Below are 13,688 nucleotides of genomic sequence, written 5' to 3'. Positions count from 1 at the left end.
TTGGTGATCACAGTTAAACAACAGCATGTTGCTAGGTGATCACACCTAAACGACAGTCTGTTGGTTGGTGATCACTACAAAAACACAGCTAAATAACAGCCTCTTGCTTGGTGATCACTACAAAAACACAGCTAAACAACCACCTGTTGCTATGTGATTGCAGCTAAACAACGGCCTGTTGCTGGTTGATCACAGCTAAACGACAGTCTGTTGCTTGGTGATCAATACAAAAACACAGCGAAATAACAGCCTCTTCCTTGGTGTTAACTAGAAAAACACAGCTAAACAACATCCTCTTGCATGGCGATAACAGCTAAACGACATCCTGTTGCTTGATGATCACTACAAAAACACAGCTAAACAACAGCCTCTTGCTAGGTGATCACAGCTAAACAACAGCCTCTTGCTAGGTGATCACAGCTAAACAACAGTCTGTTGCTAGGTGATCACAGCTAAACCACAGCCTCTTGCTAGGTGATCACAGCTAAACAACAGCCTCTTGCTAGGTGATCACAGCTAAACAACGGCCTATTGCTAGGTGATCACAGCTAAATGACAGCCTCTTGCTTGATGTTCACTACAAAAACACAGCTAAACAACAGCCTATTGCTTGGTGATCACAGTTAAACAACAGCTTGTTGCTAGGTGATCACAGGTAAACGACAGTCTGTTGCTTGGTGATCACTACAAAAACACAGCTAAACAACAGCCTCTTGCTTGATAATCACTACAAAAACACAGCTAAATAACAGCCTGTTGCTAGGTGATCACACCTAAATGACAGTCTGTTGGTTGGTCATCACTACAAAAACACAGCTAAACAACAGTCTGTTGCTAGGTGATCACAGCTAAACCACAGCCTCCTGCTAGGTGGTCACAGCTAAACAACAGCCTGTTGCTAGGTTATCACAGCTAAATAACAGCCACTTGATAGGTGATCAAAGCTAAACAACGGCCTGTTGCTAGGTGATCACAGCTAAACAACAGCCTCTTGCTAGGTGATCACAGCTAAACCACAGCCTCTTGCTAGGTGATCACAGCTAAACAACAGCCTGTTGCTAGGTTATCACAGCTAAATAACAGCCACTTGATAGGTGATCAAAGCTAAACAACGGCCTGTTGCTAGGTGATCACAGCTAAACAACAGCCTCTTGTTTGGTGATCACTACAAAAACACAGCTAAACAACAGCATTTTGCTAGGTGATCACTACAAAAACACAATTAAACAACAGCCTGTTGCTAGGTGATCACAGCTAAACAACAGCCACTTGCTAGGTGATCACAGCTAAACAACAGCCTGTTGCTAGGTGATCACAGCTAAACAACAGCCTGTTGCAAGGAGATCACAGCTAAACAACAGCATGTTGCTAGGTGATCACAGCTAAACAACAGCCTGTTGCTAGGTGATCACAGCTAAACAACAGTCTGTTGCTAGGTGATCACAGCAAAAAAAAGCCTCTAGCTTGGTGATCACTACGAAAACACAGCTAAACAACAGCGTCTTGCTTGGTGTCACAGCTAAATAACATCATCTTGTTTGATGATCACTACAAAATCAAAGCTAAACAACAGCCTGTTGCTTGGTGATCACAGCTAAACAATAGCCTGTTTCCAGGTGGTCACAGCTAAAAAAAGCCTTTAGCTTGGTGATCACTACAAACACACAGCTAAACAACAGCCTGTTGCTAGGTTATCACAGCTAAATAACAGCCACTTGATAGGTGATCAAAGCTAAACAACGGCCTGTTGCTAGGTGATCACAGCTAAACAACAGCCTCTTGCTAGGTGATCACAGCTAAACCACAGCCTCTTGCTAGGTGATCACAGCTAAACAACAGCCTGTTGCTAGGTTATCACAGCTAAATAACAGCCACTTGATAGGTGATCAAAGCTAAACAACGGCCTGTTGCTAGGTGATCACAGCTAAACAACAGCCTCTTGTTTGGTGATCACTACAAAAACACAGCTAAACAACAGCATTTTGCTAGGTGATCACTACAAAAACACAATTAAACAACAGCCTGTTGTTAGGTGATCACAGCTAAACAACAGCCACTTGCTAGGTGATCACAGCTAAACAACAGCCTGTTGCTAGGTGATCACAGCTAAACAACAGCCTGTTGCAAGGAGATCACAGCTAAACAACAGCATGTTGCTAGGTGATCACAGCTAAACAACAGCCTGTTGCTAGGTGACCACAGCTAAACAACAGTCTGTTGCTAGGTGATCACAGCAAAAAAAAGCCTCTAGCTTGGTGATCACTACGAAAACACACCTAAACAACAGCGTCTTGCTTGGTGTCACAGCTAAACAACATCATCTTGTTTGATGATCACTACAAAATCAAAGCTAAACAACAGCCTGTTGCTTGGTGATCACAGCTAAACAATAGCCTGTTTCCAGGTGGTCACAGCTAAAAAAAGCCTTTAGCTTGGTGATCACTACAAACACACAGCTAAACAACAGCCTCTTGCTTGGTGATCACAGTTAAACAACAGTCTGTTGCTAGGTGATCACAGCTGAACAACGGCCTGTTGCTAGGTGATCACAGCTAAATGACAGCCTCTTGCTTGATGATCACTACAAAAACACAGCTAAACAACAGCCTCTTGCTTGGTGATCACAGGTAAATGACAGTCTGTTGTTTGGTGATCACTACAAAAACACAGCTAAATAACAGCCTCTTGCTTGGTGATCACTACAATTACACAGCTAAACAACCACCTGTTGCTATGTAATTACAGCTAAACAACAGCCTGTTGCTGGTTGATCACAGCTAAAGAAAAGCCACTAGCTTGGTGATCACAGCCTAACAACAGCATATTGCTTGGTGATCACAGGTAAACGGCAGTCTGTTGCTTGGTGATCACACCTAAACGACAGTATGTTGGTTGGTGATCACTACAAAAACACAGCTAAATAACAGCCTCTTGCTTGGTGATCACAGTTAAACAACAGCATGTTGCTAGGTGATCACACCTAAACGACAGTCTGTTGGTTGGTGATCACTACAAAAACACAGCTAAATAACAGCCTCTTGCTTGGTGATCACTACAAAAACACAGCTAAACAACCACCTGTTGCTATGTGATTACAGCTAAACAACGGCCTGTTGCTGGTTGATCACAGCTAAAGAAAAGCCACTAACTTGGTGATCACAGCTAAACAACAGCCTGTTGCTAGGTGATCACAACTAAACAACAGTCTGTTGCTTGGTGATCACTACAAAAACACAGCTAAATAACAGCATCTTGCTTGGTGATCACTACAAAAACACAGCTAAACAACAGCCTGTTGCTAGGTGATCACAGCTAAACAACAACCTCTTGCTTGGTGATCATTACAAAAACACAATTAAACAACAGCATGTTGCTAGGTGATCAAAGCTAAAGAAAAGCTTCTAGCTTGGTGATCACAGCTAAACAACAGCCTGTTGCTAGGTGATCACAGCTAAACAATAGCCTCTTGCTAGGTGATCACAGCTAAACAATAGCCTCTTGCTAGGTGATCACAGCTAAACAACAGCCTCTTGCTTGGTGATCACTCCAAAAACACAGCTAAACAACAGCCTCTTGTTAGGTGATCACAGCTAAACAACACCCTGTTGCTAGGTGATCACAGCTAAACAACACCCTGTTGCTAGGTGATCACAGCTAACAAAAAAAGCCTATAGCTTGGTGATCACTTCAAAAACACAGCTAAATAACAGCCTCTTGCTAGGTGATCACAGCTAAACAACAGCCTCTTGCTAGGTGATCACAGCTAAACAACAGCCTGTTGCTAGGTGATCACAGCTAAACAACACCCTGTTGCTAGGTGATCACAGCTAACAAAAAAAGCCTATAGCTTGGTGATCACTTCAAAAACACAGCTAAACAACAGCCTCTTGCTAGGTGATCACAGCTAAACAACACCATGTTGCTAGGTGATCACAGCTAAACCACAGCCTCTTGTTTGATGATCACTACAAAAACACAGCTAAACAACAGCCTCTTGCTAGGTGATCACAGCTAAACAACAGCCTCTTGCTAGGTGATCACAGCTAAACAACAGTCTGTTGCTAGGTGATCACAGCTAAACCACAGCCTCTTGCTAGGTGATCACAGCTAAACAACAGCCTCTTGCTAGGTGATCACAGCTGAACAACAGACTGTTGCTAGGTGATCACAGCTAAACAACAGCCTCTTGCTAGGGGATCACAGCTAAACAACAGCCTCTTGCTAGGTGATCACAGCTAAACAACAGACTGTTTCTAGGTGATCACAGCTAAACAACAGCCTCTTGCTAGGTGATCACAGCTAAACAACAGCCTCTTGCTAGGTGATCACAGCTAAACAACAGACTGTTGCTAGGTGATCACAGCTAAACAACAGCCTCTTGCTAGGTGATCACAGCTAAACAACAGCCTCTTGCTAGGGGATCACAGCTAAACAACAGCCTCTTGCTAGGTGATCACAGCTGAACAACAGACTGTTGCTAGGTGATCACAGCTAAACAACAGCCTCTTGCTAGGGGATCACAGCTAAACAACAGCCTCTTGCTAGGTGATCACAGCTAAACAACAGACTGTTGCTAGGTGATCACAGCTAAACAACAGACTGTTGCTAGGTGATCACAGCTAAACAACAGACTGTTGCTAGGTGATCAAAGCTAAACAACAGCCTCTTGCTAGGTGATCACAGCTAAACAACAGCCTCTTGCTAGGTGATCACAGCTAAACAACAGACTGTTGCTAGGTGATCACAGCTAAACAACAGCCTCTTGCTAGGTGATCACAGCTAAACAACAGCCTCTTGCTAGGTGATCACAGCTAAACAACAGCCTCTTGCTAGGTGATCACAGCTAAACAACAGACTGTTGCTAGGTGATCACAGCTAAACAACAGCCTCTTGCTAGGTGATCACAGCTAAACAACAGCCTCTTGCTAGGTGATCACAGCTAAACAACAGCCTCTTGCTAGGTGATCACAGCTAAACAACAGCCTCTTGCTAGGTGATCACAGCTAAACAACAGACTGTTGCTAGGTGATCACAGCTAAACAACAGACTGTTGCTAGGTGATCACAGCTAAACAACAGACTGTTGCTAGGTGATCACAGCTAAACAACAGCCTGTTGCTAGGTGATCACAGCTAAACAACAGCCTCTTGCTAGGTGATCACAGCTAAACAACAGCCTCTTGCTAGGGGATCACAGCTAAACAACAGACTGTTGCTAGGTGATCACAGCTAAACAACAGACTGTTGCTAGGTGATCACAGCTAAACAACAGCCTCTTGCTAGGTGATCACAGCTAAACAACAGACTGTTGCTAGGTGATCACAGCTAAACAACAGCCTCTTGCTAGGTGATCACAGCTAAACAACAGCCTCTTGCTAGGTGATCACAGCTAAACAACAGACTGTTGCTAGGGGATCACAGCTAAACAACAGACTGTTGCTAGGTGATCACAGCTAAACAACAGACTGTTGCTAGGTGATCACAGCTAAACAACAGCCTCTTTACTTTATTTTCTGTTAGAATAAAATACATAATTCTACTTGACAAAAGACTTTAACCTCAAGAGAAGAAAATACCCCAGATCATATATACACTATACTAATATACACACTACACACTATTCAAAACAACTAACAATACCCCAGATCATATATACACTATACTAATATACACACTACACACTATTCAAAACAACTAACAATACCCCAGATCATATATACACTATACTAATATACACACTACACACTATTCAAAACAACTAACAATACACTGATATCATATAGGTCTAGACAATATTCAAAACAACTAACAATACACTGATATCATATAGGTCTAGACAATATTCAAAACAACTAACAATACACTGATATCATATAGGTCTAGACAATATTCAAAACAACTAACAATACACTGATATCATATAGGTCTAGACAATATTCAAAACAACTAACAATACACTGATATCATATAGGTCTAGACAATATTCAAAACAACTAACAATACACTGAATTTCGACAAGTCTACACAATACCACAACACATTTCTCCAACTTGGGAGGTAGACTTGATAAAGTATTCAATCAATTGTATATTTGAGTTGAAATCAAGGCAGTTGAATGTACCAAAGGGCACCAATAGTTTTTTTACCCAGTAGCTTGGCTGGCTACTCTTTCTATTTGGTTGGCTACTCTATGTACTGGTGGAAAAGTGGGTCTGAGGACGTGTGATGTCATTAATGTTATGTTTTTTGTTTATGAACGGCTTACATTCGAGGAAGTTGTTCAGCGTCTGGGCATAGATGTCAAAGCTCTCTGTGTCCTTGGTGTTGTAGAGGATCTCCATGGCCTCGCCCCGTGGACGGATCATCATGCCTACAGTACAACAGAGAGGGTAAGAGATTAGGGTGTGTCTGTACCTGGGGTAGCGAGGAGGTCCTGGTAGGTGTGTGTCTGTACCTGGGGTAACGAGTTGGTCCTGGTAGGTGTGTGTCTGTACCTGGGGTAACGAGATGGTCCTGGTAGGTGTGTCTGTACCTGGGGTAACGAGGAGGTCCTGGTAGGTGTGTGTCTGTACCTGGGGTAACGAGGTGGTCCTGGTAGGTGTGTCTGTACCTGGGGTAACGAGGAGGTCCTGGTAGGTGTGTCTGTACCTGGGGTAACGAGGAGGTCCTGGTAGGTGTGTCTGTACCTGGGGTAACGAGGCGGTCCTGGTAGGTGTGTCTGTACCTGGGGTAATGAGGAGGTCCTGGTAGGGGTGTCTGTACCTGGGGTAACGAGGAGGTCCTGGTAGGTGTGTCTGTACCTGGGGTAACGAGGCGGTCCTGGTAGGTGTGTCTGTACCTGGGGTAACGAGGAGGTCCTGGTAGGGGTGTCTGTACCTGGGGTAACGAGGAGGTCCTGGTAGGTGTGTCTGTACCTGGGGTAATGAGGTGGTCCTGGAGGTGTGTCTGTACCTGGGGTAATGAGGAGGTCCTGGTAGGGGTGTCTGTACCTGGGGTAACGAGGAGGTCCTGGTAGGTGTGTCTGTACCTGGGGTAACGAGGTGGTCCTGGTAGGTGTGTCTGTACCTGGGGTAACGAGGAGGTCCTGGTAGGTGTGTCTGTACCTGGGGTAACGAGGAGGTCCTGGTAGGTGTGTCTGTACCTGGGGTAACGAGGAGGTCCTGGTAGGTGTGTCTGTACCCGGGGTAACGAGGAAGTCCTGGTAGGTGTGTCTGTACCTGGGGTAACGAGGCGTTCCTGGTAGGTGTGTGTCTGTACCTGGGGTAACGAGTCGGTCCTGGTAGGTGTGTCTGTACCTGGGGTAGCGAGGAGGTCCTGGTAGGTGTGTGTCTGTACCTGGGGTAGCGAGGAGGTCCTGGTAGGTGTGTGTCTGTACCTGGGGTAACGAGTTGGTCCTGGTAGGTGTGTGTCTGTACCTGGGGTAACGAGATGGTCCTGGTAGGTGTGTCTGTACCTGGGGTAACGAGTTGGTCCTGGTAGGTGTGTCTGTACCTGGGGTAACGAGGAGGTCCTGGTAGGTGTGTGTCTGTACCTGGGGTAACGAGGTGGTCCTGGTAGGTGTGTCTGTACCTGGGGTAACGAGGAGGTCCTGGTAGGTGTGTCTGTACCTGGGGTAACGAGGAGGTCCTGGTAGGTGTGTCTGTACCTGGGGTAACGAGGAGGTCCTGGTAGGTGTGTCTGTACCTGGGGTAACGAGGCGGTCCTGGTAGGTGTGTGTCTGTACCTGGGGTAACGAGTCGGTCCTGGTAGGTGTGTCTGTACCTGGGGTAGCAAGGAGGTCCTGGTAGGTGTGTGTCTGTACCTGGGGTAGCGAGGAGGTCCTGGTAGGTGTGTCTGTACCTGGGGTAACGAGGAGGTCCTGGTAGGTGTGTCTGTACCTGGGGTAACGAGGCGGTCCTGGTAGGTGTGTGTCTGTACCTGGGGTAACGAGTCGGTCCTGGTAGGTGTGTCTGTACCTGGGGTAGCAAGGAGGTCCTGGTAGGTGTGTGTCTGTACCTGGGGTAGCGAGGAGGTCCTGGTAGGTGTGTCTGTACCTGGGGTAACGAGGAGGTCCTGGTAGGTGTGTCTGTACCTGGGGTAACGAGACGTTCTGGTAGGTGTGTCTGTACCTGGAGTAACGAGGCGGTCCTAGTAGGTGTGTCTGTACCTGGGGTAGCGAGGAGGTCCTGGTAGGTGTGTCTGTACCTGGGGTAATGAGGAGGTCCTGGTAGGTGTGTGTCTGTACCTGGGGTAATGAGGAGGTCCTGGTAGGTGTGTGTCTGTACCTGGGGTAATGAGGAGGTCCTGGTAGGTGTGTGTCTGTACCTGGGGTAATGAGGAGGTCCTGGTAGGTGTGTCTGTACCTGGGGTAACGAGTTGGTCCTGGTAGGTGTGTGTCTGTACCTGGGGTAACAAGGTGGTCCTGGTAGGTGTGTCTGTACCTGGGGTAGCGAGGAGGTCCTGATAGGTGTGTCTGTACCTGGGGTAACGAGGAGGTCCTGGTAGGTGTGTGTCTGTACCTGGGGTAACGAGGCGGTCCTGGTAGGTGTGTCTGTACCTGGGGTAACGAGGAGGTCCTGGTAGGTGTGTCTGTACCTGGGGTAATGAGGAGGTCCTGGTAGGTGTGTCTGTACCTGGGGTAACGAGGAGGTCCTGTTAGGTGTGTGTCTGTACCTGGGGTAACGAGGCGGTCCTGGTAGGTGTGTCTGTACCTGGGGTAATGAGGAGGTCCTGTTAGGTGTGTGTCTGTACCTGGGGTAACGAGGTGGTCCTGGTAGGTGTGTCTGTACCTGGGGTAACGAGGAGGTCCTGGTAGGTGGGGGCGGCAGGGTAGCCTAGTGGTTAGAGCGTTGGACTAGTAACCAGAAGGTTGCAAGTTCAAACCCCCGAGCTGACAAGGTACAAATCTGTCGTTCTGCCCCTGAACAGGCAGTTAACCCACTAGGCCGTCATTGAAAATAAGAATTTGTTCTTAACTGACTTGCCTGGTTAAATAAAGGTAAAATAAAAAAAATAAAAAAAGGTGTGTGTCTGTACCTGGGGTAACAAGGCGGTCCTGGTAGGTAGGTTTATAGTCGTCCAGTGTTAGCAGCATCACGTACATGGTCAGGACGAACATTCCACCAAGGAATATATAGAACACCAGGTAAAACAGTAGGATCAGACCTGGAACACACACAAACACACACCATCAGCTGAAACAGAGCAGTACCTTCTTCTCCATACAGCTGAAACAGAGCAGTACCTTCTCCATACAGCTAGACTGACCATAACAGCTGAAACAGAGCACTACCTTCTTCTCCATACAGCTAGACTGACCATACCAGCTGAAACAGAGCAGTACCTTCTCCTCCATACAGCTAGACTGACCATACCAGCTGAAACAGAGCAGTACCTTCTCCTCCATACAGCTAGACTGACCATACCAGCTGAAACAGAGCAGTACCTTCTCCTCCATACAGCTAGACTGACCATACCAGCTGAAACAGAGCAGTACCTTCTCCTCCATACAGCTAGACTGACCATACCAGCTGAAACAGAGCAGTACCTTCTCCATACAGCTAGACTGACCATAACAGCTGAAACAGAGCAGTACCTTCTCCTCCATACAGCTAGACTGACCATACCAGCTGAAACAGAGCAGTACCTTCTCCTCCATACAGCTAGACTGACCATACCAGCTGAAACAGAGCAGTACCTTCTCCTCCATACAGCTAGACTGACCATACCAGCTGAAACAGAGCAGTACCTTCTCCTCCATACAGCTAGACTGACCATACCAGCTGAAACAGAGCAGTACCTTCTCCATACAGCTAGACTGACCATAACAGCTGAAACAGAGCAGTACCTTCTCCAGACAGCTAGACTGACCATAACAGTTGAAACAGAGCAGTACCTTCTCCATACAGCTAGACTGACCATAACAGTTGAAACAGAGCAGTACCTTCTCCATACAGCTAGACTGACCATAACAGCTGAAACAGAGCACTACCTTCTCCTCCATACAGCTAGACTGACCATAACAGCTGAAACAGAGCACTACCTTCTTCTCCAGACAGCTAGACTGACCATAACAGCTGAAACAGAGCACTACCTTCTCCAGACAGCTAGACTGACCATAACAGCTGAAACAGAGCAGTACCTTCTCCATACAGCTAGACTGACCATAACAGCTGAAACAGAGCACTACCTTCTTCTCCATACAGCTAGACTGACCATAACAGCTGAAACAGAGCACTACCTTCTTCTCCATAACAGCTGAAACAGAGCAGTACCTTCTTCTCCAGACAGCTAGACTGACCATACCAGCTGAAACAGAGCACTACCTTCTCCTCCATACAGCTAGACTGACCATAACAGCTGAAACAGAGCACTACCTTCTTCTCCAGACAGCTAGACTGACCATACCAGCTGAAACAGAGCACTACCTTCTCCTCCATACAGCTAGACTGACCATAACAGCTGAAACAGAGCAGTACCTTCTCCATACAGCTAGACTGACCATAACAGTTGAAACAGAGCAGTACCTTCTCCATACAGCTAGACTGACCATAACAGTTGAAACAGAGCAGTACCTTCTCCATACAGCTAGACTGACCATACCAGCTGAGACAGAGCAGTACCTTCTCCATACAGCTAGACTGACCATACCAGCTGAAACAGAGCAGTACCTTCTCCAGACAGCTAGACTGACCATACCAGCTGAAACATAGCAGTACCTTCTCCTCCATACAGCTAGACTGACCATACCAGCTGAAACAGAGCAGTACCTTCTCCAGACAGCTAGACTGACCATAACAGCTGAAACAGAGCAGTACCTTCTCCTCCATACAGCTAGACTGACCATACCAGCTGAAACAGAGCAGTACCTTCTCCATACAGCTAGACTGACCATAACAGCTGAAACAGAGCAGTACCTTCTCCTCCATACAGCTAGACTGACCATACCAGCTGAAACAGAGCAGTACCTTCTCCATACAGCTAGACTGACCATAACAGCTGAAACAGAGCAGTACCTTCTCCATACAGCTAGACTGACCATAACAGCTGAAACAGAGCAGTACCTTCTCCATACAGCTAGACTGACCATACCAGCTGAAACAGAGCAGTACCTTCTCCATACAGCTAGACTGACCATAACAGCTGAAACAGAGCAGTACCTCCTCCATACAGCTGGACTGACCAAACCAGCTGAAACAGAGCAGTACCTTCTCCATACAGCTAGACTGACCATAACAGCTGAAACAGAGCACTACCTTCTTCTCCATAACAGCTGAAACAGAGCAGTACCTTCTCCTCCATACAGCTAGACTGACCATACCAGCTGAAACAGAGCACTACCTTCTCCTCCATACAGCTAGACTGACCATAACAGCTGAAACAGAGCAGTACCTTCTCCATACAGCTAGACTGACCATAACAGTTGAAACAGAGCAGTACCTTCTCCATACAGCTAGACTGACCATAACAGTTGAAAACAGAGCAGTACCTTCTCCATACAGCTAGACTGACCATAACAGTTGAAACAGAGCAGTACCTTCTCCATACAGCTAGACTGACCATAACAGTTGAAACAGAGCAGTACCTTCTCCATACAGCTAGACTGACCATAACAGCTGAAACAGAGCACTACCTTCTTCTCCATACAGCTAGACTGACCATAACAGCTGACACAGAGCACTACCTTCTTCTCCATACAGCTAGACTGACCATACCAGCTGAAACAGAGCAGTAACCTTCTCCATACAGCTGGACTGACCATAACAGCTGAAACAGAGCAGTACCTTCTCCAGACAGCTAGACTGACCATAACAGCTGAAACAGAGCAGTACCTTCTCCATACAGCTAGACTGACCATAACAGCTGAAACAGAGCACTACCTTCTTCTCCATACAGCTAGACTGACCATAACAGCTGAAACAGAGCACTACCTTCTCCATACAGCTAGACTGACCATACCAGCTGAAACAGAGCAGTACCTTCTCCAGACAGCTAGACTGACCATACCAGCTGAAACAGAGCAGTACCTTCTCCATACAGCTAGACTGACCATAACAGCTGAAACAGAGCACTACCTTCTTCTCCATACAGCTAGACTGACCATAACAGCTGAAACAGAGCAGTACCTTCTCCAGACAGCTAGACTGACCATACCAGCTGAAACAGAGCACTACCTTCTCCATACAGCTAGATTGACCATACCAGCTGAAACAGAGCAGTACCTTCTCCTCCATACAGCTAGACTGACCATAACAGCTGAAACAGAGCAGTACCTTCTCCTCCATACAGCTAGACTGACCATACCAGCTGAAACAGAGCAGTACCTTCTCCTCCATACAGCTAGACTGACCATACCAGCTGAAACAGAGCAGAACCTTCTCCTCCACACAGCTAGACTGACCAATACCAGCTGAAACAGAGCAGTACCTTCTCCAGACAGCTAGTCTGACCATAACGGCTGAAACAGAGCAGTACCTTCTCCATACAGCTAGACTGACCATACCAGCTGAAACAGAGCAGTACCTTCTCCTCCATACAGCTAGACTGACCATAACAGCTGAAACAGAGCAGTACCTTCTCTATACAGCTAGACTGACCATAACAGCTGAAACAGAGCAGTACCTTCTCCAGACAGCTAGACTGACCATACCAGCTGAAACAGAGCAGTAACCTTCTCCTCCAGACAGCTAGACTGACCATAACAGCTGAAACAGAGCAGTACCTTCTCCATACAGCTAGACTGACCATAACAGCTGAAACAGAGCAGTACCTTCTCCATACAGCTAGACTGACCATACCAGCTGAAACAGAGCAGTACCTCCTCCAGACAGCTAGACTGACCATACCAGCTGAAACAGAGCAGTACCTTCTCCATACAGCTAGACTGACCATAACAGTTTATTACATGTCAGAACCACTAGAATATACCCAAGGCTGTTCATTCCTCTCTCCCTGTTTCTCTCTCCCTCCCCCTGTTTCTCTCCCTCTGTTTCTCTCCCCCTGTTTCTCTCCCTCTGTTTCTCTCTCCCTCTCCCTCCCCCTGTTTCTCTCCCTCTGTTTCTCCTTCCCTCTGTTTCTCTCTCCCTGTTTCTCTCTCTCCCTTTCCCTGTTTTCCCTCCTTCCATTTCTGTACCTCTACCTCTCTCTCACCATCCCCTCTATCTCCATTTCCCTCTCTCTCCTCACCTCCCTTTCTCCCTCTATCTCCCTACCCCCTTTCTCCCTCTCTCCCTACCGCCCTTTCTCGCTCTCGCTCCCCACCTCCCTCTCTCTCCCCACCTCCCTTTCTCCCTCTCTCTCCCCACCTCCCTTTCTCCCTCTCTCTCACCACCTCCTTTCTCCCTCCTTTCCCCACCTCCCTTTCTCCCTCCTCTCCCTCTCTCACCACCTCCCTCTCTGTCCCCACCCCCCTTTCTCCCTCTCTCTCCCCACCTCCCTTTCTCCCTCTCTCTCCCCACCCCCCTTTCTCCCTCTCTCCCTACCGCCCTTTCTCGCTCTCGCTCCCCACCTCCCTCTCTCTCCCCACCTCCCTTTCTCCCTCTCTCTCCCCACCTCCCTTTCTCCCTCTCTCTCACCACTCCCTTTCTCCCTCCTTTCCCCACCTCCCTTTCTCCCTCCTCTCCTCTCTCACCACCTCCCTCTCTGTCCCCACCCCCCTTTCTCCCTCTCTCTCCCCACCTCCCTTTCTCCCTCTCTCTCCCCACCTCCTTTT

At 47.3% G+C, this 13,688-nt stretch overlaps 1 protein-coding gene across 3 annotated transcripts in view; it reads right to left on the bottom strand.

Moving 5' to 3' along the window:
- The window catches only part of atp1b2a (ATPase Na+/K+ transporting subunit beta 2a), a 74,769-nt gene that overhangs the window by 38,787 nt on the left and 22,294 nt on the right, over nt 1–13,688 (bottom strand). For 2 of the 3 annotated variants that reach the window (XM_031791491.1, XM_031791490.1), the window contains exons 2-3: nt 9,014–9,142; nt 6,264–6,368 (exon numbers count right to left, since the gene is read on the bottom strand). In XM_031791491.1, coding sequence (XP_031647351.1) covers nt 6,264–6,368; nt 9,014–9,142 — 234 coding nt within the window. The remainder of the gene's footprint in view (nt 1–6,263; nt 6,369–9,013; nt 9,143–13,688) is intronic. The other variant, XM_031791492.1, reaches the window with a different exon arrangement.

Source organism: Oncorhynchus kisutch, linkage group LG16 (genome assembly GCF_002021735.2).
Source record: "Oncorhynchus kisutch isolate 150728-3 linkage group LG16, Okis_V2, whole genome shotgun sequence".
Classification (NCBI taxonomy): domain Eukaryota; kingdom Metazoa; phylum Chordata; class Actinopteri; order Salmoniformes; family Salmonidae; genus Oncorhynchus; species Oncorhynchus kisutch.
The sequence above is the reverse complement of the archived record's forward strand: the minus strand, read 5'-3'. Positions and strand labels throughout refer to the sequence as shown.